General features: G+C 44.1%; 1 protein-coding gene across 1 annotated transcript; it reads left to right on the top strand.

The window, feature by feature from the left end:
- The first annotated feature begins 340 nt into the window (after positions 1 to 340).
- HECA (hdc homolog, cell cycle regulator) lies at positions 341 to 24382 on the top strand. Its single transcript, XM_082215961.1, has 4 exons — positions 341 to 972; positions 16771 to 17811; positions 21910 to 22064; positions 23110 to 24382. Exons 1-4 carry the CDS (start codon positions 741 to 743, stop codon positions 23272 to 23274), a joined length of 1593 nt encoding a protein of 530 aa, XP_082072087.1. The 5' UTR covers positions 341 to 740; the 3' UTR covers positions 23275 to 24382.
- The last annotated feature ends 1368 nt before the right edge of the window (positions 24383 to 25750 follow it).

Here is a 25750-nt window from a genome sequence, read left to right as displayed (position 1 = left end):
AGAGGATGCGGGACTAGATAGGCCTTTGGACTGATCCCGCAGGGCTCTAGTTCTGCTAGTGTGGAGGCATCCGGAGTGAACATCAAGTCCACACCACGAAGGGTGCCCACAACCAAACCATATCCCCACAGTGATCACGAGACCTTGGCGTCCCGACTCGAAGGAGGAACCCCTTTCCCCGCGGGCAGCGAGCACAACCCTCAAGTCAGCTCCGGGCTTTGGAGAGGAGGGGGGCAAGCCGAAGCGCCTCCCCGCTGCCGCTAAGCCCGGCCTCTGAGCCGCGCCTTCCTCCGTCCTCCCTCCCTCCCTCCCCTTTCACTTGCTCTTTGCTTTCCCCTGTCACCAAGGCCTGGCAGGCGAGAGAGAAGCAGGAGGAGGAGGAGAAAGAGGAGGCAGCGGCGGGCGGGGAAAGGAGCGCCGCGGAGCAGGCGGGGAAAGGAGCAGCAGAATCAAAACAAGCGAGACACGCCTTTCCCGCTCGCTCCCTCGCTCGCGCGTCTTGCCGTGGCCCGGCGGCTGGGGTGGGTGTGCATGCGGCGGGGCCGTGGAGAGCGCGCGGGAGGGCGCCTTTGCTCCTCCGCCTGACAATGGAGCTGCAATAAGCCGCGGTCGGTGGCAGCCGAGCAGTAGCAACAGCGAGAGAGGAGGCAGCAGCAGCAGCCGCCGCCTCCGCCACCGTCGCCTTGTCCGCCTTCCCGCTGCCGCGACCCGCTCCTCCTCCTCCTCCTCCTCCCTCGGCGATGCCGAACCAGAAGAGTAGCAAGGGCAAGAAGAACAAGCGCGCCAACAGCAGCGGGGACGAGCAGGAAAATGGAGCCCTGGCGGCGGCGGGGGCGGCGGGCGGAGGAGCAGCGCTGGCCGCCGTGGTGGCGGCGGGGGGAGCCAGCGGGCCGGCGGCGGCCGCAGGCAGCGCCGGAGGCTCCGGAGGAGCGGCGGCGGCCGCGGGCTCGGCGCCGGGAGACTCCAAGAACGGTAAGTACCCGGGGAGGCCGAGAGGGGGGCGGCGCGGGCGGCCGCGCAACTTCTCCCACTCTCTCGCTCTCCCTCTTGCGCGCACCATCTCGCGCGCTTCCTTCCTGCTCCTGCGGATGGGCAGGGCGGGCGGACTCTGACTGGCGGCGCCCTAGCAATTGCGAAGCTGCCCGGGCCTTCGATGGCGCAGCAGTCCGAGGATGCTTAAAAAAGAAAGAAAGAAAGACCGGGAGGGGGGGCGAGCGAAAGCAAAGCGCGGGCCCTGCTCCGGTGCTCCCAGGGCGGCCGCAAGTGCGTGCGCGGCCTGCCTGCCCGCCCGCGCTCGCCTCGCTTGCAAATGCACATGGCTCCGAAGCGTGCACTGCGAGACCGTGCCTCCCTCCCTTAATTGTAAGGGTCCCTATCTTGGCCACCCTCCGCCCCTATTTATTTGCAAAAGCTTGCTCTTGACGCTTGGAACCGAAAGTAGGGTGGCCTGCCTTTTCGGCTCCCGTGCCCGGCGTGGCGTACTGAGACACTGCGGGGCCCGAGGTCCCGGACTCACCATGAATGGATTTGAGTCATCCTCGTGCAAGACTGTGTGTGTGTGTGTGTGTGTGTGTGTGTGTGTGAAGTCGGGAGATGCGGGGAAGTGGCCTAACATCTACTAGGCATGCTGTACACGTGCGCACCCCGCTTCTCAGGCCTGCAGTTTTCGGCAGCTGGCCTTTGTTTTAACACAGCCAGAATCGTTTGGTTCTGTTGAAAGAAATGTGCAAATGCTGGGGTGCTGTTTGTTAGTAAGACTGGTCGGTAGATAGTCCCGTGTCCATGCGTTTAGTCCTGACTCTCTCACCATCATGGGCGTCTCTGCCCATCAGTATCTGTTACCTGAGGCATGGGAGAGAGAAGTCCCACTCATCTGCATTACTGTTATTAAATATATTAGGTGCCGAGTAACTAGGTTAGACAGTGAATGCTGAATAAGCATTAGAAGGGCAAAATAGAAATTATTTGTATTAATAGGGCAGGGTAGAAATTTTTGTATAAATAAAGATCCTGTCCATGATTACCAAGTGTGCATACCTAGCTGACCACTCTGAACATGCCCTCGATTCTGAGCGATTGGTGTTGATCCTCAAGCTTTAGCCAGGTTGCTGAGCCTTTTTGGCTAGCGGACCTCATTGTACCATGGTTTGAATTGCTGGGAACAAGTGATTGATCAAATAACTCCTATTTCTGCAGCAGGACTGATGTGTGGCCCAACTGCCACTGTGCCATTGATCTCTCTATACCTACCACCATCTGTAATGAACAGGAACTATTGCTTTCTCTTCTCCCTGACCTTTCCCTGTAGGTCCTCGGTGCCCATAATAATATTGCATTGTGAGTAGTTTAGGTTTGAGTGGAATGGGATGCCTATTTTGTAGGTGAATTTTCTTCTTTGTGGGTGCTTGGATTGCTTTGGTCCAAGGGTGTGTGTAAAAAGAAACAGAACTATTAGACCCATGAATAAAAGTTTGCAAATTAGTGATGTAAAATTTCTGCACCCAGACATGGTTATTTGCATGCTTAAAACATTAAGAATAGGGTTGATATTCAGCGCTGGTTTTATTTAGAGTAGAGCCACTGAAATAAATGGACATAATTAACTGCATTTCACTGGGTCTTCTCTGAGCAGGATCTGTGTTGAATACATGTCTAGGAGTTTGAAGGAAATAGGAAGAATTTGTGCTTTGCTTCTTCTGCCTACTACAGTGATGGGCACAATAACTGCTGTCTACAGTTATTATTAGTGCCCTTTCCAGCAAAACAAAATCAGAAAATTTGCAGTCACCAGGAGTAGCTTTTGGCACAATGCCCACTAGTGATGAAATATAGCAATCCGATAGTTTGTGCTAAATATAAGACAGATTTGGATGAGGTTTGATAGTGCATGTGTGTAAAGGATGGCTATTTTTGCATCTCAATAAGGATATGTTCCCAGACTTTGGCTCCTCTTCCTCAAGCTGGCATGTTTCAAAAAGAGTGTGTAGAGAGAGTGGGTGAGTGGGCGAGCATGAGAGGAGGAGGAGGAGTGGGATTTGCTCCCTTTGCAACTTGTACACTATTGAGGCTTCTAAAAATTAGGGGGATACTGTGGTCCTTTCCCCCATCCTTCACCGCCTATCTATTGCACTACTTAGTGCACACATCCATTTGTTTTTCAAACAGTACTTAGTTTGTTGTGGAGCATCTATATCCTACAATAGTATTAGCTCTCATGTTAATAGGACTTCTTTTCTGATTTATTTTCTTAGTTTTTGTAGCAAAATTATATTGGGACATGGCCCAGAGGCTCCCTGGTAGTCATCAAACCACTGGTGTGATGCTTGCTGTATGCTTCTGGGTTCCTGACAATTCCAGTGTGCAGATTCTACAAGGCTTGCTTTCTGTTGTAGTGGCTTAGATAAATTTGAAATGTTTAAATGGCACAGAAAGTTTCAAGAAAGAGTAAGCACACACACACACACCATGAATCAGAAAGCATTTCCTAAAGCTACAGTGTTTTAAAAAATAGATTGTGGTTTGGACTCCTATAAAAAAGTAAATAAAAACGTGTGGAGATTTCTCCTATCATGGTGTAGAAAAATCACCTATTAAGTTTTTCAACAACTGGCTCAAATTTGCAGGTAAGAATTTCAGAGTTAAGTGTACAGTGCAGTATGAAAATAAGTATCTGGATGGAAGATTAGAAGCAGGTGAATGCAAATTGTCTGGAATCCTTCAGGCCCGGAGATATTTTCAGCTGAGTCCTGAGGTCAAAGAAACTGTTAACCTCTGCCTGGCATTGTATTGCTTGCTACATCATGCTCACTCACCTTGAATATTTTTTGCATTGTTAAAGCACTTGTGGGTATTCAGATCTGCTAAGATTAATGAGACTGGGGGAATCCAGACATGCATATCAGTGGAGTACAGAACACTTGGTAACTCACAAATGAATGTGTTCACTGATGCTATTTAAAAGAGAAATCATGGTGTCTTGGATTATATGGAAGTTCTACCTGTTGTGTGTGATCACTGATGGGTCATTCACATGTGCACATTATGACGATTGTTTACCACCATCAAGTGGTGAGCATACAGGGAGAAATGTAAAGTATTGCACTTGGGCAAAAAAAATGAGAGGCACAAATACAAGATGGGGGACACCTGGCTTGAGAGCAGTACATGTGAAAAGGATCTAGGAGTCTTGGTTGACCACAAACTTGACATGAGCCAACAGTGTGACGCGGCAGCTAAAAAAGCCAATGCAATTCTGGGCTGCATCAATAGGAGTATAGCATCTAGATCAAGGGAAGTAATAGTGCCACTATATTCTGCTCTGGTCAGACCTCACCTGGAGTACTGTGTCCAGTTCTGGGCACCACAATTCAAGGAGGACACTGACAAACTGGAACGTGTCCAGAGGAGGGCAACCAAAATGGTCAAAGGCCTGGAAACGATGCCTTATGAGGAACGGCTAAGGGAGCTGGGCATGTTTAGCCTGGAGAAGAGGAGGTTAAGGGGTGATATGATAGCCATGTTCAAATATATAAAAGGATGTCACATAGAGGAAGGAGAAAGGTTGTTTTCTGCTGCTCCAGAGAAGCGGACACGGAGCAATGGATCCAAACTACAAGAAAGAAGATTCCACCTAAACATTAGGAAGAACTTCCTGACAGTAAGAGCTGTTCGACAGTGGAATTAGCTGCCAAGGAGTGTGGTGGAGTCTCCTACTTTGGAGGTCTTTAAGCAGAGGCTTGACAACCATATGTCAGGAGTGCTCTGATGGTGTTTCCTGCTTGGCAGGGGGTTGGACTCGATGGCCCTTGTGGTCTCTTCCAACTCTATGATTCTATGATTCTATGATACTGTGTGAACTAGCCCTGCATTTGCCTTAGTGGTCTTCTCAGCAACAAACTCAGCCAAAGTTACTATACACTACAGCAAGCTTAATTGTAATGTGTACTGTACTGTATTACACTTAACAAAAGATTGCTGTTTAGAATAGGTTTGCAATGAGCTTCAGTCCCTGTTTTATGAGCCATTAACTTGTTAAGTTATAAAAGGGAAGGTACATGTTTGTACATAATGATAAATCAAGAACCTTGGCTTAATAAACCATACTTAATATGCAGTCTATGCTCCCACTTTCCTCTTTCAGGAAAAAGAATCATGGTTTGTTTTCCATTAACAACCCAAGATTTGTAAGCCAACAACAAACCTTGGTGCAAGGCTGGCTACCCCTCCCCCCCCAGCTTGTTAGGGAAAAACAAACTAGGATTCCCAGGTTTGGATGTAACACTAAATTATACCCTTCCTGGTTTGTTTACTCACACATTCAAAAGAAGGGAAGTGGGAGCAATTGTGCTGCATGCATTAGCCTGCAACTCAAGGTTTTTAAAAGCCAAGATTCTTGGTTTTTCACAGGGGTGGCAAGCCCATGGATAATATCTGGCCGGTGACCTGCTACCTCTCCAAAAATTGGCCCTCTTTTCTGTTTACTGAGCTGTAATATATTGCAATGATGTTGCACCAGAGGGAAAAGAAGAAGGAAAGGATAAATGGAGGACTTTCTTCCCAATGCAACAGTAAGCTGGGAGGAGAGGTTCAGCTGTAATGGGGAGGAGCAACAGTGTTGCCTGCCTGCCTTAGTGTTTGTGTGTGTCATGAGGACATGGATGCACATGTGTGTGTACATGAGTGACTGTGTGTGTGTGTGTGTGTGTGTGTATGTATGAACAAGCATGGTTGAGTGTTTGGGCTGCTTTGGCCATGGCCACGGCTGGCATATCACACTTGGAGTGTTGACAATCCTCAGTGTGGCCTTCAAGCCAAAAAACGATAGTCAGCTCTGGTTCATTGTTACGTACAAATGCAACCAGCATCTCATACTTTTGCACAACCCGTTTTCTATAACCTGTCACTGCTGTTGTCTTAAGCTTTTAGATCTTCATGAAATGTTCATGGCTGCTGTAGAAGTATATTGTGTTGTCAACTTCTTTTGCTAAAACCCTCTCGACTGGAGTTGAATCTCCTTTTAAAATATACATGTTGGGTAGATTTTTTTTTAAAAAAGAATGACTTTATGGATTGTCCGTATGTGAGGGATGAGGAAGTCCAGAAATTCCTGGACTACAACATCCATCACCCTTGCTCACTGGTTATGCTGGCTGGAGTTGATGGGAGTTGGTGTCTGACTATATCTAGAGCAGGCTTCCTCAGCCTTCCAGATGTGTTGAGACTACAACTTCCATCATCCCTGACCACTGGTCCTGCTAGCTAGGGATCATGGGAGTTGTAGGCTAAAAACATCTGGAGGGCCGAGGTTGAGGAAGCCTGATCTAGAGGGTCACATAGCCCATGTCCTGCCATATATATCATACCTGGGTATATACAAAACTGCCTTATACTAAGTCAGACCAGTGATCCATCAAGCTTCAATGTTCTCTTCATTAATTGGCAGTGGCTGTCTAGAATTTTGGACAGGGATCTTTCCGAGCCCTACCTGGAGAGGCCGAGGAACGAATCTGGGACCTTCTGTCTGCAAAGCAGATGCTCCATCACTCAGCTGCAGCCCTTGCCTTTAAAAAAAGCCCTTAACTAGCCCCTACTAAAAGAAAAGTGTAAGACAGAATGAGATTGTAGAGTAGTTGGACTCCTTTTGTTTTGAAATTACGATTTGTTCTTACACCTATTCTACTGGCTGAGAGCTAATTCAAACATGCAACTTTCAGCACGTAATACAGTCTTCTCAAGGCTTTGTACCAACTCAGTATTCAGGTACTGGGTGTTTGAAAACACCCCACATCACATTATAAGCTTCTGTATGTATAAAGGTAGCATGCCACCATGATTTCCACATGAATGGAGGTTTTGATGTTTTTCAGGGGTGGTATAGGCACATGAGAGGGCTCTACCAATGTGTTGGACCAAAGTCGTAGACCAGTTTGGAATGAAGTCTGCTAGCAGAGACTTGCTTTATTTCTTCATAGTTGTACAGAAGCTGCCATTTTTAGCTGATATTAATCAGCATTGCAAAATGTTACGAATCCCTGACAAGTACGGTTTGTTTGTTCAGCTAGTCAACAAAACAACCCCAGACCTGCAAGGTTTGCCTTATATAGGCTTCATTCAAGGTTGTCCTGAAATGCCATTCAGTGCTATCTTACAGTTCCCTGACTTAATTATTGTTACTGTTTCTCTGCTTTTGAGCAAGGGTTGAAAACATGCAGCCTTTGACCCAATTTCAAAAGTCTTCTACAAGCACTCAGATCAGATCTCCTGGTTGCTTCCTCAGCAGCCTGCTGGGCTTTAAGGAGTAGAAAGAGATGGGGGTGACCTGATTCACTTTTGGTTCTGGTTCACCCACTGCTGGCTTTCGTCCTGCCCACAGCATGTGGTCCCCAACATACTACTCCTGAAGAAAGGCAGCCATCAACAGACGAAAGGTTGCCTATTGCTGCTTCAATTCGGAGTGAAGGCTCCTGATTGTCCCTCTGCAAGTGTGGGGCTCTCACTCTTGATTGTTCCTTAGCAAGCATGGTTTGCCTTTGGTACTGTTAAATTGGGTGCTGAATGCTTTGGTTTGCTTGGGATTGTAGCCCCCTGATGTCATATGATTAACAGCTGGGCAGCCATGGAGGGTTGGCCGTGATTGCTTAGACATTGGGCCATACGTGGGCTGATTTCTGCGATGTCTGAAACAGTATCTTTTGTTCCATTCCTGTAAGTGACTGAAAAAATGTTGTATTCATTATACAGTACTTCCCAGAATTGCCTCCAGAGGCTGTTGTACTATGGGGATGGAAATGAACTTTCAAAGTTGAGTGGTGAGCCAGCAGATGAAAATGAAAGTACAGAGCAATTCTAAATCATGGTTTGCTTGTTCATACACGAGAAGGTTCAAGCTGAGGTGGTGTTTGAGTTGAGTATATGCCGGCTTGTTGAATCCATCCACTGTACCTTGTCACTTAGAGAGAAGAAGCTCATGCAGCTTTTAATCCTTCTCTCTCAATATATGGGCAGTAAGGAACGTGCTAAGGATGCACCAAAATTCCCTGTTGCAGTTCATGCTCTGGTTGGGATGCTAAGAAGCAGTATTAACTGTACTGTTAATTATGGGTGCGTGTATATAAGTGCACATGTTTGCTTGTTTGCAAGGTGGAAAGACTTGGAGCCATCTCCTGCTAAAAAGACATCTATCATTGGGTCACTATCTTAGAGGAGAGGGCAGCAGGAAGTTAATGTGGATCTGAGTTGAAGATCAGAGATAAAGCAGCGCTGGTAGCTAAGCTTGTGTGGGCATCTAAAATTGGGATCTGTTCCGCTCTTGGCAGTGGGACTTTTTTGTTGATAAAACGTAAAGGGGGAAAGTGTATATCTTGAGCTCTTTGAAGGAAAGGCTGGATATAAATGTAATAATAATAATAATAATAATAATAATAATAATAATAGATTAACCCTCCTCAACTGCATTGCCCATTTGGGGATTTTGCTGATGGGGTGTGTGTGCAGATGTGCGAGTGTCTGCCTGTGGTTCATCTGTGTGGCAAACTTTGGTCCCAACCAACTTTTGGACCCCACCCATCACTGGCCTCCTCTTGGATTGATGGCGACAATAGAATCTGACCTTCAGGATCAAAAAAGGTTCCCTACCCCTGGCCTGGAGAAGAGAGGGTTTGATTTCTACCTGAAAAATGAGAGAGGCACATGGGTGAACCAAATACTTGTCATTGACAGCAGTACTTGGTTTAACCTGAATACACCCCATTTAGAACTGTTTTCTTTTTACTGTTGTAAATGGAATACATTTGCATTCATCCTTCTTTCTATAGAAGCTTGATTGCTTTTAGAGCTCCTGTGCAAGCACTAACCTGTTTTGAGTTTTTTGAGTGATCTGATTGAAGGGGAAAAGTTGCTTGTCACTTTACAGTTACTAAAAGCTCCACTGCTGCAAGTTGTAATGTATGTGTTACCTAATTAGGCCTGTACTTAGCTGCTCCTTTTACTATGCCTCTTTTAAGAGCTCGTGTACGTTCTGTATTTCACCACATAGCTGTTGTACAAAGATGTAATTGCTGTTGTGGTTATAAAAGCTGAGCTGAATGTTTCTCATTTCTAATCTTAAAAGTAGTGATTTGGGAGACCCTGAAAATCTATCGTTTTTACCTTTAGCCTCCATGGCTGGGTTGGTACCGTATTTTTCGCCCTATAGGACGCACTTTCCCCCCTCCAAAAATGAAGGGGAAATGTGTGTGTGTCCCATGGGGCGAATGCAGGCTTTCACTGAAGCCTGGAGAGCGAGAGGGGTCAGTGTGCACCGACCCCTCTCCCTCTCCAGGCTTCAGGAGAGCCCCAGCGCCAGCCCCACAAGCTCCGGGGGCAGCTGGGAGGCGCAGCGCATCTTCCCGCTGTCCCCGGACCTGGTCTGAAGTTAGGCGGCGGGGAAAAGAGCGCTTTCCCCCGCTGCCGGCCCCACAAGCGCCTGGGGGGAAATAATTCCCCCCCTTTATTCCCCCCCCAAAAAAACTTGGTGCGTCCTATGGGCCGGTGCGTCCTATGGGGCGAAAAATACAGTATATGCAGTTTATCAGCCTTTTGCTGCCTCAGTAGCTGCCCCCCTTTCACTCTCCTCATGTGATCCCACCTAATCAGATCACTGGATGTGATGATGCTACAATCCTGTGCATCCATTCAGACTTGGCTGCTTACTGCACTAAGAGCAGATCAAGTCCATTTACAGAGAAGCAAGGCTTCCTATCCAGGTCACAATCATGGATCACAGAACTAATATTTCTGCTGTCCTTTTGACACAATTCCTGAAAAAACTGCCCAAATGTGGTGTGCTTTTTTAACATTCTGATTAAAGTTTTAGCAAAACAGGAGAAGTCCCATTTGGGCACAATTCTATTACTTATCTTTGAACGATTACAAACTACTTTAGAAGCAGTAGCTGGTGGTAAGAGATAAGCAAGAATCTGATCAGGCAGCTGCTGTTCTTTGGGAAGATGGCAGTTTCGACTAAGTCTAATTTATTGAGTCATACAGTATAAACCTAACGTCACAAAGGGCAGATGACTGCTGTTTAAAATATCTAACATTAATGCTACCAAGTGAAGTGAAAACAGCAATGTTCTTACCTGCACACTTGAACACGCACACTTTTTATACTGTCTAATAATCTCCCTCCCCTTACACAAGATGGGCAACTGCTACCTTTTTGCAACCTATATCTGATCATTCAGGTATGTGGAGTGTTACTTTGTGTAAGACTTAGCTTTTTATAAACAAAGGTGGTAAATAAAATTCTTAGAATATTTACTTCAATCTTCAGATCACCTATTTTGGAAGTTCTGAGATTTGGGAAGCAGGAGTTCAAGACAAGAATAGTGTAATGTTAAATTCCAGAGCTCACTGCTTCCTGCATGTTTTCTGAATTCCATGTTACAAAATTGCTTTCAACATATATGCCAATCTAAAGCTATTTTTTATGTTAAATATCACTTCATATTATCTACAAATCCTTTCTGAATAACTCTTGTAAGAAGATTGCTTGACTTACATCATTATCTAGTCTCTTGTATTGCTACTGCCTAGTTGACATGTGAAATCAATCTCTATTCACCTTTCTTACAGGATGCTACAGATACATATTAGGCTTTCTTCATAATTTTGTAAGAACACATCTGTGTGTAGTTTTCTGCCCCCATCCCACCCTGGTACTTGGCAGTTTTTTAAGTAGATCAGATGTCAGGGCTATGTGTAAAGAAACTATGACCTTATTGTGTTCCCAGTGGTTAATGTCCAAAACATAGTCTTGAACAGAGTCTCCCACCATTCCACACACTAGAAGAAGTGTGTCCTCATACTGAGTGTTAATAATATGCATAGATGCAAGAAACATGACTTATCTGAATCTGTTTCCCTTCATCACATCTCATTCTTACAAGCAAAATATGTCATAGTCCCTTTGCCACTAGGTATGATAAATGGGGATTATAGACCCCTCTGGTAGTCTACACAATTTAGGGTGTGATGTTGGTGAGGTAAAGGTAAACCACTGAGTCTCTTGGGCTTACTGATCAGAAGGTCAGTGGTTCAAATCCCTGCGATGGGGTGAGCTCCCATTGCTCTGTCCCAGCTCCTGCCAATCTAGCAGTTCGAAAGCACACCAGTGCAAGTAGATAAATAGGCACTGCTGCGGTGGGAAGGTAAACGGTGTTTCTGTGCACTCTGGTTTCCGTCATGGTGTCCCATTGTGCCAGAAGCGGTTTAGTCATACTGGCCACATGACCTGGAAAGCTGTCTGCAGACAAACGCCGGCTCCCTCAGCCTGAGAGCGAGATGAGTGCCGCAACCCAGCGGCGTAGCATGGGTTGTCAGCACCCGGGGCAAGGCAAGTAATTTGCGCCCCCTAACCCGGGGCAAGGCAAATAATTTGCGCCCCCAAACCCGGGCAAGGCAAGTAATTTGCGCCCCCAAACCCCTAACCTGCCGCCGCTGCAAGCTTCTTCTTGCTGCTGCCTGGTCAGGTGTGGTGTGGTTCTCTCCCGCACTAAGCGCTGCGCTGGGCAGCCGCTGCACTGTCCCTCCCCCAGATAGTCCCTTGCTCTCTCTCCACACCGCACGCCTGGCACCCACCCCCTCCACAGTGGGCGGCGACCCAGCGGCTCGGATCGGATTCGCACAGCCAGCACTGCAGTGAGAAAGAGTGAGTGAGCCAGGTAGGGGCAGAGAGCTGCGAGTGCGAGCGCCCCCCCGATGTTGCGCCCAGTGCGGCCGGCCCCCCCTGCACCCCCCACGCTACGCCACTGCCGCAACCCCATAGTTGCATTTGACTTAACCATTCAGGGATCATTTACCTTTACCTTTTTTTTGCCTTGGTGTTGATTTTTTTCTGAACAGCACCTGTACTTGGGTTTGGTGCTGAATCTGGAGTGAGAAATGGTTTAAAGTGAATACCTTTTAAAATATCACTGAAGAACAGTTTAAATGTGGTCTTAGGTAGGCTAAAATTGTTTACCTAGGAAGTGTTGTTCTGGTACTGCATAGTGCCTGAGGTCTTGATTTAAACATGAATCTGGCGGCTTAGAGTTCTACACTTGTGAGCTTTTAAAACTTATTTGGCTTCATGTTTTAATCAGATTTCATAGTTCATGGCTTACGTTTGTTTGCATGCTAGGCAGTTTTCAGCGGTTTTAACAGATTCTGGAGTGGCCAGTTGCTAATGTGGCTTCTTTTTGAAATACAAATTTTCAACAAAAATCTGCACATGCAATTTTGATGTTGCATGTATTTTGTACTTTAGGACTACTCGTATCTTGATAAAATTTAAAAAGCCTCTTGCATCCCTCTTCCAAGCCCCTTCTTCCCTTCCCTACTGAATTTGTTATGAACAATTAAAAATAAAATAAAATTTGTAACAATACACATAATAAAATAACAGTGTTCAACACCTTATAGACAAGATTTTATTAAAACCATTGGGGGGGGGTGGCATAGGAATAAATTACATTACAGTACAATCATTGCCCCTTTGCTACCCCCAGCCCTACTTCATAGGGACTCCATGGGAAGTCAGCTATGTCCTGCTGGTCCCGATTGTGGAGATGAAAGGACACTGATTTTGCACACACAATGATGCTGTTGTCGAATAGCAAAAAGCAGCTTTCCCTGCACCAGGGAAAATGTACGAGGCAGCCACACCCCACACTCTTGCATGCACATGCAGTCACACATGCATCTCTCTGTGTATATGTCTGTCTCTCACACCAAGCAATTTCAGATACACACAACCACACAAATATGTCTCTATTTCCTCAGGTACATGTCTTCCTCTCTCACACGCACCGCCCATGCACATAAACCTCCTCTTCCTCTCTCTCTCTCTCTCTCTCTCTCTCTCTCTCTCTCTCTCAGACAAACACACCCCACACTCCCTCTCTGCCCAACTACATCTGACTGCATCAGACTACACATACATGCACACCCCTTTGTTTCACATGTACACAGAAAACATATACTGTATTTCTCACTCCATAAGGTGCACCTACTTTTGGGGGGGGGGGATTCAAGAAAAAATATATATGCGGCTTTTGGGGGCTTTTGCGGGAGGTGGGGGAAGTGAGAGAGCCTCGCTCTGTCCCTTCCCCCACCTCCTGCAAAAGCCAGGGATAGCTGCGCGAAGCCTCCCCTGCTGAAGGCTCCCTGCTGCCCTGTGAAGGCTTCACGGGCTACCCCAGAGCTGCTCGACCCAAAGAGCAGGTTGGGGAGCAGCGGAAAGGCTGCGTGCAGCCTTCCCGCTGCTCCCCGAGCTTGTCGGGGCTGGCAAGGGAAGCCCGGTTTCCCCTCCCCCCCATCCCCAGGGACCACACATTCGCTCCATAAGACACACAGACATTTCCCCTTAGATTTTAAGAGGGGAAAAGTGCATCTTATGGAGCAAAAAATACAGTATATCCTTCCCTCCATCAAACATCTTCTATAGCATCTCGCCTGTATATTTGGGTATACACCTCTTCAAGTTGTTTCCAGTGCTCTCTGTTGTTTGCTTGCTGCATCCACACAAACCCTGCTGTTAGTTTTAGTAGTCCATCCATCACATAGATTTCTGTCGTCATGGTCTGTTAATATTGTAGGGTTTCCACACCAGCACTGCTTTTGCTCCATCAACCTGAGCTTTCTCTTGCCGCATGCCCTGCATGTGTCCGTTTCAACTTTGCAGTCTTTCCCACTTGCTCTGTAACTTTTTATCTTTGTTGGGTCCAATTATTAGTTTTTCTTTATTTTAATGATGTGTCTAACATTGCTCATTCCAGGGCATGTTTCATTGTTCTTAACCTTTTTATGTTTCTTTGTGTCATGGTCCAGTTCTCTGCTCCATAACACACTACGGGTAATATACACTTAACGAATGTGTGCATAGCTTTCAGATCTGAGGAGACATTTTCATTTTTCATTATGAAGCTGAGTTTTCCAAAGGTGGCCCATTATTATTTCCTCCCCCCCACTTTATTCTTTGGTTTGATATTATCTCCCCAGTATATATATATATATTGTCCTAAATAGATGTACAGTGGTACCTCGGGTTACAGACGCTGCAGATTACAGACTCCGCTAACCCAGAAATAGTAGAGTTAAGAACTTTGCTTCAGGATGAGAACAAAAATCACGCGGCAGCGGTGCGGTAGCAGTGGAAAACCCCATTAGCTAAAGTGCTACCTCAGGTTAAGAATGGACCTCCAGAACGAATTAAGTTATTACCCTGAGGTACCACTGTCTTCTTTAACTTGCTCTGTTTCCATCCAACATAAACACCACAAATCTCTCCCGACTCTCTATCACAAATTACACATACGTATCTTTCTCAGTCACAGATGCATAGAAAACAAACTGTGAGAGAAGAGGAACAGGAGAGGCAAAAATGAATGTGAGCAAATGCAGTTACTTGCTTTTGTTTCAAGTTGAGATGAGGGCGGTTTACAGGGTTCAGAACATGGCAGTCTGATCCATTAGGGGGTTGTTGTTGTTTAGTTTGGTCAAACTCATGTTAGTAGCCCATTAGGGATAGCTAACCTTTTTTGGGATGCATTCCGCATTAGCCCATGGTAAGTGTGCTGAGACCCATGGTGCAAAAGTGGGTGTGACCAGTCTTTATTGAATAGTATACATACTCAACCTGGGAGTTCCATTGAACTCAATGTAACATGTATAGAATTGCATTTGTAAAAAGTTTACTAAATAATATATGATCTGCTGTGCCTTCCTAGTAGGGCTAAAATTAATTAATTATATCAAATGAATCGCTTTAAATGACTTGAAAGTTTGAGCCATTTAATTTAACTTATAGTATGTAACTAATCAGGAAATGCTGTTTTTTTAAAAATTAAAAAACCCCCTATTTTGTATACAAATGCTTCTAAAATTGCAAGTTGTAGGGATAATCTTAGAAGAGGCATTTCCTCTTTTTATCTCGCATAGGAAAGAATATATCTTCTGGGGCACCTATGCAAAACTAGGTTTGAGCAAATTTAATTGATTTGGATTTCTTTAATTGCCAACTTTGCAATGGATCACTAGTTTCAAGAGCTGTATGAAAAAAGGGGGGTTTCCTCTCTGAGCACTTCTTTTACTTGGGTGCTAATGGACTTTATGGTCTCGGTCTGGAAGAATTGGTAGAACCTGAGCTAGCCACCTTATGTTTTTATGCAAGATATTTAACTCAAATTATTTCCTCATACCTCTTAGTCTTCCTAAGGTACAGTTTTCTTCACACCAGGAGGTCTAATTTCTGAAAGTGAAAGACTTTTACTGTTGGAAATCTGTGTTTTATTGGAACAGCTGGTTGAAGTTCATCAAGTGTATTAAAGGCCATGGGAAATTCTGACATTGGAATGCACAAGCATGTCTTGTTTTTAGCATTGTAGAGCTTGAAAACATCTTCTCCCTCTTAGGCTTGTCTTTGCTTAGTTGTAGGCACAATTTTTAAAAAGGTTGGATTTAACCCATATGGCTTGATTGAATAACTTCTTTATGGCATGCACAGTTTGGAGAAGATAGCAATCGGAGTCTAATCTTGTTTCTGAATAATTTTGGGCTCTAAAATAAAAACATTTAGGATGAAGGCCGATCTGGAAATAATGAGCTGTGGGCCCTTTTATAAAGGATGCATTCTGTTTAGGCAGCAATGCAACATACAACTTGTTAAATTATTTTGTTACTAATTCAATGAACACAGTGTTGCAGTTGATAATATTACTTAATGTTGTGAGTCACATTGAGAATTTTGTTATGGAGTGGGTTGTATAAACACCCTAAGTAAAATAAATAATTGTTGAACCTGGTATCTTAGACAAGACATTCCTGGTGTCTTCTGGAGGAATTTTCACTTAGTCACTGTTGAGAGCAAAACATACTGTATTTTTCCATGTATAAGACACCCCATGTATAAGATGACCCCTATTTTTTTAAACCCAAAATTAAGAAATTAAGTTGTTTAGCTTTTTTTTGGGGGGTGGGGGAGGTCACTTCCGCCAATTGCTCACCCACCTGCCCCCCACTGTTGAATGCTTGCCACAGCCACTGCCGATCGTACACCTAGCCGCAGCCGCCAATTGTTTGCCCACCTTTGCCATAGCTGCCAATCGCCTGCCAAAGCCAGTCGCCAGCAGGCCATGCCGCATCCACCAATCACTTACCCAATTGCTGCTGCCAATCGCCTGCTTGCTGCTGCCATTAATCGCATGTCTCTTCTCTGCATTCACTATCCGTGTATAAGACGACACCCAATTTTTGCCTATTTTTTTTTATAGCAAAAAGCATTGTCTTATACAGTGGTACTTTGGGTTACATACGCTTCAGGTTACATACGCTTCAGGTTACAGACTCCGCTAACCCAGAAATAGTACCTCGGGTTAAGAACTTTGCTTCAGGATGAGAGCAGAAATTGTGCTCTGGCGGCGCGGTGGCAGTGGGAGGCCCCATTAGCAAAAGTGGTGCTTCAGGTTAAGAACAGACCTCCGGAATGAATTAAGTACTTAACCTGAGTTACCACTGTACACGGAAAAATATGTTAAGTGGCTTGATACCTCCCTTCTTTGAAACGATATGGATTCTCCCATTACACATTCCTCAGTTTGTAGAATAGTACCAGTGTGTTCATGCAGCTTCATTTGTGTACTAGAAGCCCTGGATTGTCTCAGGATAACTTGTTCTTGAGCCCTTTGAATAACAATGGCGGATACTGATTGCATACAATACAATTGATACATTTATCTGTTCTTTGTCCTGCAGAAGCTGCTTGTGCTACCCCACTGATATGTAGCTTTGGACGGCCTGTTGACCTCGAAAAAGACGACTACCAGAAAGTGGTATGCAACAATGAACATTGTCCCTACAGCACTTGGATGCATCTTCAGTGTTTTTATGAATGGGAGAGCAGCATTCTGGCCCAGTTCAATTGCATCGGGAGAGCAAGGAGTTGGAATGAGAAGCAGTGTCGACAAAACATGTGGACCAAGAAGGGATATGATCTCGCCTTTCGTTTTTGCTCTTGCCGGTGTGGACAAGGCCACTTAAAGAAAGACACCGATTGGTACCAAGTAAAACGGATGCAAGACGAGAAGAAGAAGAAGTCTGTGTCCGAAAAGAGCACTGGGAGGTCAACCTCGGAGTCCTCGGAAGATGTTAAGAAGTGCAGACCTGTCAACAAACCACAGAAAGGTTTAAACCACGATATCCAGCGGCGGCATTCGATGGATCGGCAGAACTCTCAAGAGAAAGGCACTGCTAGCAGTAGCTACCCAGTCCGTTCTCCCTGTGGTTCTCCAGGCCAGTCCCCTCCCGCCGGCTACTCTGTCCTTGCCCCCACACATTTCAGTGGGCCTCGCTCTTCACGATACTTAGGAGAATTTCTGAAGAACGCCATTCATCTAGAACCTCACAGGAAGAACATGGCCAATAGCGGCATGTTCCGGAATTCCCACTTCGATTATGGGGCATCTGGGCTACAAGCACACAGGTCAGGACATTTTGATGCCCCTGTCCAGTTTTTGAGGAGGCTTGACCTATCAGAACTTCTTGCTCACATCCCCCGGCATAAATTGAACACTTTCCATGTTCGGATGGAAGATGATGCCCAGGTTGGTCAAGGAGAAGATCTACGGAAATTCATTCTTGCAGCGCTCAGTGCCAGTCACCGAAATGTTGTCAACTGTGCATTATGCCACAGGGCATTGCCAGTATTTGAACAGTTTCCTTTGGTGGATGGAACCTTGTTTCTTAGCCCATCAAGACATGATGAAATTGAATATGATGTTCCCTGTCACCTTCAAGGTATGGGTTGCTTCATTTCTTAATGAAAACTTTGCAATTTATATCTCATTTACTGTGCTGCGTTTTCTGGCAGAAATATACCTTACCATGGAACTGTGTTTAACTGCAGAGAAGCTCTATACTTGTTCAGGTGTAAGAGAAATGGAAGAATATTAACACAGGAGTGGGAACACGGGGATGAAGATGTTAGATCCATCTCTATCTCCATCAGTCCATGCTAGTTACAAGTCTGAAGTGAGCAAGCTGCTTCTACTTGTGAAAGTCCTTGTTACAGAGAGGGGCTTCAAGATTCAACATCAAATGGGTTGTCTCCATGAGAGGCTCCTCTGCTTCATACAGTTGAGGACAACAGGGATTACAGGGGTGGAAAGAAAGTGGATCTAGTGTTGTCACAGTGGCCTTTTCATGTGCCATATTCTCCAATTTCTCTTAACACCTGAGTCGGGGTAATATGTGAAAGGAATATGGGTTGCTGTGCTCTTTCTCTGCCTACTGTTAGGCCTCAGCCATCAATAACGGACTTCTATTTACTCTCACAAACATGTCAATCTCTGCCAGGGATGAAGTGATATGGGTAGAAGAGTTGATGGGGGTGGGGTGGAATGTCCCTGCAAAAGAAGTGAAAAATGACATGGTTAGGGACAGGAGAAGAAGAATGAAGTGGTATGCCGTGATAGATATATGAAAGTTTAGAGAATATTCCAACTACGTGTTTATAGAGAGGAGGAAGGTAGAGGTTGTGGTTTTTAGTTCTTTGTGACTCTGGTTCCCCGTATCTACATTGGGCAGTGTTCAAACCAGAGTTTGAAAACTACTTCAGATCATAGTTTGAAGTTGCGTGTTAACCATAGTTCACCCACTTCATATGTCATGAAATATGCTTACAAGGATTACTCTTGCAGCATGCTCCCACTCCTGGTTTAGAGGATTGCACAATAGTTTGTGAATTGGACCAATCTGGAGTGGCCAGAGTGGTGGGGCATTGGCAGCCTTCAGAAGGAAGATAGGGTTTGAGTAACCTGGGTATTCTGAATTGGGTAGAGTTGTATAGACACTGCACCACTTTCCTGCTTTCACATTTGAATCCTCTCTATATTTACGCACCCAGCCCATGTACAGATTGATTCATTTCTTGTGGTCTGAGCTCTTCTTTTATTTCATGGAACTGAGTTAAAGCAGTGACTTTGTGGTATGGAGAAATGGCATACTTTTTGGTCAGTGGGATACTTTTTGCGTTTCCTGAATACTTCTCTTCTCTAAGGGCTTATATGATTTTCTGTTCTGCCCAACCAGGACATCTATGTAAGACCTTTATTTCATTAATTCATACTAACCTAACATGGCAGATGTTCATGGCAGCTAAATAATAATAATAATAATAGCAGCTTAGAGGAAATTACATCTCTCTTCCGTGATTTTGTTCTTCAAGGGGCTCAAGGTGATGAACATAATTAGTTTTAAAAGTTTGGTTAGCTAAAAAAGCCAGCTTCATAATCCATGGATTGAACTTGGCTTGTTTTGAAACTTACTGAAGTTTATTGTAAGTCAGGATTCCTGGTTTGTACTACAAAAGGAGCTGCTCTTCCTTCAAAGGGAAGCTAATCTCCACAGAAGTCCTTTTCCTGGCCATGCGGGAGGAGGAGAACAAGGGGAGGGTGCATCATGTCCATGTACAACTATGGTTTGGATCGATGTGTGAAGAAAGGTCAAAGGTCATGCAATGCATTTGATGCTTGAGTGGGAATTCAGACTCTGGTCTCATAGAGCATACTCTGGCATACATGCTAACTACTACACCCGACTTCCTCAATCTCGGCCCTCCAGATGTTTTGAGACTACAATTCCCATCATCCCTGACCACTGGTCCTGCTAGCTAGGGATCATGGGAGTTGTAGTCCCAAAATATCTGGAGGGCCGAGGTTGAGGAAGCCTGTACTACACCATGCTCACTTGTTGGTTCTTAGTGCTGTTGATCTACATGATTTAATTGTGTAGCATAAATGCTAAACATATTTTCTGCAGAGTTAATTTTAGACAACTTCAATGCTTGCATTTTTTAAACGTTTAAATAGTAATCAGAAATTAATATTCTAATATTAAATGTTTAGATCTGAACATTCGCATTACTGTTTTTAGAGAGTAACCTCTGCTGAACAATCCACAGTGGTAGTGGTGAAGTCAAGAATTGCCGGTTAATAGCAAGGAAGTGGCTGCTGCTGGTGGGATTGGCTGTAGAGGAATAGGCAGGTTGAGAACTACAATCCTACAAAGCCCAGTTTGTGAGAATATTTTGAAAAATCTCTTTTTTTTTTACTTCACTGGTACCTTCTGGCCAGTGTTTTAAGACTTGCTTACTAACAGAGTGTGAGCTACTCTTTGAATAGTTTATAGTCCACTGTGTAAAAGGCTTATATGTAGGTTTCAAGCTTTGAATGCACTTAATGGGTTTTAGCCAAGGAAATCATTTTGTTCACAGAAGGCGTTCCACTTTTGCAATGCAAAGTCCCCTCCCTCTTCTCCCAAATCCACACTGTTATTTTCTTCACTTGCTGAAATTTTTGTAAGACAGAAAGGCAACTGACCTATCAAATTATGCCAGTCATGGAATTTCTCAACGTATATATTGCATAATCAGATCAGAATAGCCATGCTAAATCATGGCAAAGCTACATTTAGGCAAGCATCCTGTCTTCAGCAGGTCCAACCAGAGGGCCTTAGGAAGCTCAGAGTGAGGACAAGCTCAGGGTAGACATCCCCCATTTGTTTAGAGTAGGGCTGAGGCATCTGTGGCCTGCCAGTTATGGTTGGGTCCTGTTAGCCCCAGCCAGAATGGCCAGTGGCCAGCGGCCAAGCATCATGGAATTGGAGGCTACTTCAGAGGCACGTCTATTCCCCGTTTCTAGTCTAGAGCTGCTGGTATCCGAGGTAAACCTGCCTGGCTATATCAATTCCTCTGTGGGCTACCATGACTGGTCACTTTTTAAACTCTACAATAAACTTTTAACCTCCTCGTATGCTAATAGCCACCATGGTACACAATGATGAATTCCACCTATTCTGCAAGTTACTGTTAATTATGTTAACTTCCTGCCTTCTTTACAGGATGGACTCCACTGTTTCAAAACAGAAAATCATTTCTCTCTCTGCCTTTACAGGCCATTTATAATCTTGCAGAGTTTTATTACTATACCACCTAGTTTCTCTCCCATCTACACTTTAACAATTCTCAACCTCTTGAAGCGGTGTCTCTCTCCCTCCCCTTCCATAGCCAAAGATACTATATTTCCCTTGTTAACTTCAGTGGCTGTCGTTAATATTCTAGAATAAAAAGTGGGATGTGAGAATAACATTTCATGTTATTCATATATTTTTGGAAAAGTAGCGTGTGAGATTTCATGTGCCCATTATTTAACATGCCAAATGGGAGCACGGAGGGGTTCCTTTATATGTGCCAAAAGCTGGGTATTTCTTAGTAATTTTATATGTATATAATTATTGCAGTACCTCAGTAGATACATCTAAGTAGACACATGCATCTAGGTACAATTTCCAGAAATTATTAAGGTACTTCCAGAGCACAGGCCTAAAATTTGGTAAACCTGTTGTGAAACATACCCGTTGTATAACATACACAGTTAAAAAGGGCAGTTTTGCATTATTATTTTTTAGATATTATATACGGCACAAAAATGAGCTTCAGGGAGGTGATCACAAAAGTATAAAATCCACAATACAATATTAAAAACAGCAAAAAATAAATAAATGATAGTACATTCTAGAGTTCAGGATGCTACCACATTCTCATTTCTACACACACAGTGTACGTCTCTTACAAGTAGAACATGGGATCTTTCTCTGTCTCTCTCAAAAATTTCCTAAGATCTGCCACTATAAAATGGCCAAACTAACCATAGATGGATGAAATACTTCGCTATTGCAGTTCCAAAGTACTTGGGGAGCGGTAGCTGGAAATGTCTGGAAACTGGAACTTCCCCTTTTTCGTTTATTGTACCCAGGAACATACCTGACGTTTTCAGAATGCATTTTCTTACCAAAAATGTCTTTCAGAGTACCAAATCTTTGTTTTCCTCTTTACAGGAAGGCTCATGCACCTCTATGCTGTTTGTGTAGACTGTTTAGAAGGAGTTCACAAAATTATCTGCATAAAGTGCAAGTCCCGGTGGGATGGAAGCTGGCATCAACTGGGAACCATGTACACGTATGATATTCTAGCAGCGTCTCCCTGTTGTCAGGTTAGTATACAGAATTACAGTTTCTATCTTATCTCTTAACTAGGCAGAAAAGAAGAAGAGTTAGATTTCTGATCGGTAAAGTAAGACAGTTGAGATTTCCATTCAATTTATCTAGATAAAATGGGGGAGAGGGGAGGGCGGCAATAATTAGAAAAGATGCAAGGAACCACTATATATATGTTATGCATGGGGGTTTCCTGAAAGCCTTCTGGTGAGGGAGAGGCAGAGTTTGTTGCATCATTGCTCCCTCCTCTCTGCCTTGTTCCTTTTTATACAGCTGAACGCTTGGAAAGGGCCCATAGATTTATTATCTTGGTAACAAGAAGGTCAGAGACTAAGACAGAATACATAAAAAGGCACTTCCAATCCCTCCCTACTCAGGACTGATTCTTACTTTATTTCTTTGTATTTCGGCACATGTACCTGAAAACAAAATAGATGCACAGCCTTTCAAGTACGAAAGGTAGGCATATGTAGAAAGCTTGTTGCAAAACCCCCGCAAAACAAATCCTGACAGAGTTTCTCTTTCGGTGTTTTTGGGCTGCATGCAGCACTGCTTGCACAGATTTCTGCTTGCACAACAGAACTTATTTTTCCTCTCTTACCCCTGCACCCCTCCCCAAACCTGCCCTGGAGGGTCCCCCCACCCCCTGGAGCAGAGTTTGAGGGTGTGCTGGGGGCTGCAGGGGAGAGGAAAGGAGGAGGAAGTTCCGTTGTGCAAGCAGAAGTCTGTTGCACAAGTGCAATGGCAACTTTTGATAAAACCCTCTGTTGTTTTTTAATCAAATATGTCTTTACTTCTCTGTTGCACAAATAGGCAAAACAGTTACAAACAACAACCCTCTGTTTTAAGTCTAAAAAGAAACACATGCCTGCCTGACTCCAAACATATATGCTATTCGCACTTACTGGGGCACACATGTCTGCCCGAGTGCAAAGAATTAAGTGAGAATCTGTATCAAGTTCCTGGCTGAATCATATGCGAGTAAATGATTTTTGAGACTTCTCTTGTTTTGTCTCCCTGCCTCCCCACACCCTCTTTCAGGCTCGACTGAACTGTAAACACTGTGGGAAACCTGTTATAGATGTACGTATTGGAATGCAGTATTTCTCTGAATACAGCAATGTTCAGCAGTGCCCACACTGCGGAAACTTGGACTACCATTTTGTGAAGCCATTTTCGTCGTTTAAAGTTCTGGAGGCTTATTGACAAAAGCTTTGCCATAGTAATAGCTATTTTATGAGTATTGTTCCTTTATTTTACATATCTTTTATAAGATCTGTTCTGTGAGGGGGAGGGGAGGGGAGGGGGCTTATTTTTTTTTTTCTAACTGAAAGAAAGTGCAGCAGCTTTGTGTGATTGTGTACATGTGTTCCTAATGTAGATATGTGTCATCAAAACCGTGGTCCTCTTGCCATGATCTCAGTTGAAGGCAAGGGATGGGGCAACAGATCGTCTCTCGCTCTCTGCACTCATCTAAGCAGGGAGGGGGGAACACCACTCTCTTCTAATTAGGGCAGAGTAACTTCAATACATGGAGAGAAGTTATGGAAACCAGAGACTGGTTCCAAATAGATTTCTTTTCTTGTTGTACGTGTAGATTTGGAGGGAAGGGGGAGGATCTTCATAAATGGCTCAAAGAAGTGGATGGAAAATCCTATGACTGTCCTTACAGATGGATGGAATATTATCTATGGAACAGGGTGATAGGACCTCCTAGCTAAGGAGCTCTTTGTCGTTATTTCTGCCCTGGCCCCATGCACTCAAATACACTCCACATCCCAGTATGATGTGTGGGCCACTGAGAAGAGAAAGAGGCACTCTGAAGGGTCTCAAGTTGGCATAATCTCTCCATGGTTTAAACCACAAAGCCTCACATCTTGCCCTTAGATCCACTCTGTGCATTTGCTGTGTCTGGATGAGGTTGGTGGTCAGGCTGGATGAGATCCCAGTGTTTGCCTCTTTCGTAAGAGAAACTCCCACGTTGTTGTTCCCTGCTGAATTTGCCATCGTCATCCCTGGGAGCAAGATCTTGTCTTGATAGTATAAGTAGTTCTAGCTCATATACTTTGAGGTTCTGTCTGATGAGGTGAACTTAAAACATTGACAAATGAATGTAATGCTATGTCAGAAAATGCACTGTTTAAAACAAAAAAACAACCCCCCTTATTTTTGCATAGTGTCTTCCTGGAGTATATATTTGATAATCGGAGCTACTCTCACTGACAGATCATAGTGTTTCCGCTAACATTGTAATTCTAGTAGTCAGGGAAGTTGCTTCTACCAAAACAAACACTGAGATCTTAATTAGTTGCATTAGTTCAGCTTCTTTGAAAGCATTAAAAAAAAAATCTTGCGGTTCTCAGAAGGATTATTGAGCTCAGTGCAAAACCTGTTATTAAGAGGTTCCGTGCATCGGTTGGTTTGACCCTTTTGTCTCTTACTGCACAAATGTAGGAAATGAGGTACAAACCAAATGGATTGTGTTGCTTAAAGTGGTCTACTCGGATGCCTGAATTTTCCTGTAGGGTAGATAAACTAAATGAAATACTACATTTTAAAGAATATAACCCTTCACTCGAGCCAAGCTGGTATGCACCAGTGGTACAGGGTTTGTCCAAACACCCCATTTTAAAAAATAACTAGTATTGGTGTAAGCATGCCCTAAGATTGTGTGTAGGCTCATGTGTAAATGGGAATTGTGGAATCAGCTGGGATATGGCAGGCTAAAGGTTCCGAAGAGCATCTTTGGATCACAGAATGGGCTTCTGTTTTAACAGGTCTTTGTGCCATATAACAAACTGCAGCACTTTGTCATGTAGTAGTGGCCTGAAGACCCCCATCTTTCTTGTTTGTTTACCCTGGCCATGATCTAGGTGGTGCTAAAATATGAAGGTAGATGCTACCTTATTTTAAACCAGTTGACTTCTACTTTTGGATACCTATTTTGAAATGGCATTTTTACTTAACTTGTAAAACCTGTAATTTAGCTTTGGGTTGAGGAATCCAAAGTGAAATTAATGAACTGATTGATTTTTGCATTCCCAATAGATTCAGAATCAAAACCAGTGAGATTTATGAACAAAAATTTCACATGATGTTTGTATTTTAATTCTTATCATAGGCTCCTTATGATTTTGTGCAAGATGTTTGGTTTTTAAAGGAGGGAATATGTTATCTTTTAAATTGTGATAGTTTGGAGTATTTTGTTTTTTGGAACAGATATTGAAAATGGGCAATCTGCTTGAAAACTTTATGGGACTATTATTCATAAAATAATTTCCTAAGAGAAGTAGCTTAAATTACTTTCTGTAAATTAGCAGAAATGTCCTTGTAGCCGGTGGAACACATAGGCCACTACATTGTTGCCTGGGTGTTTTATTTGGATGGAGTGGGGTTAGCCATCCACCTTGTGCACTGCAGCTCTGGTCAGATCTACCCCCTGAGCTGTTTTTAGGTGCAGAAAATGACATGGGAAGAGCAAATCACAGTTCATCAATATAAGGTTGATCCTAAGTCATTGGCACAACCTCAGTGCATGAGAATACACACTTAAGCTCCATGAAATTTAAGTGGATCTAATCAGCCCAAACTCCCTACTGCATAATAGACACTGTGTAGCTTGGCAAAATATAGTTTGCAAAGATGTAACTCCTCCATTATACTTAAGGCAAGTATGGATTTA

The sequence above is a fragment of the Podarcis vaucheri genome, assembly GCF_965113315.1.
Source record: "Podarcis vaucheri genome assembly, chromosome: 3".
NCBI lineage: Eukaryota > Metazoa > Chordata > Lepidosauria > Squamata > Lacertidae > Podarcis > Podarcis vaucheri.
The sequence above is the reverse complement of the archived record's forward strand: the minus strand, read 5'-3'. Positions and strand labels throughout refer to the sequence as shown.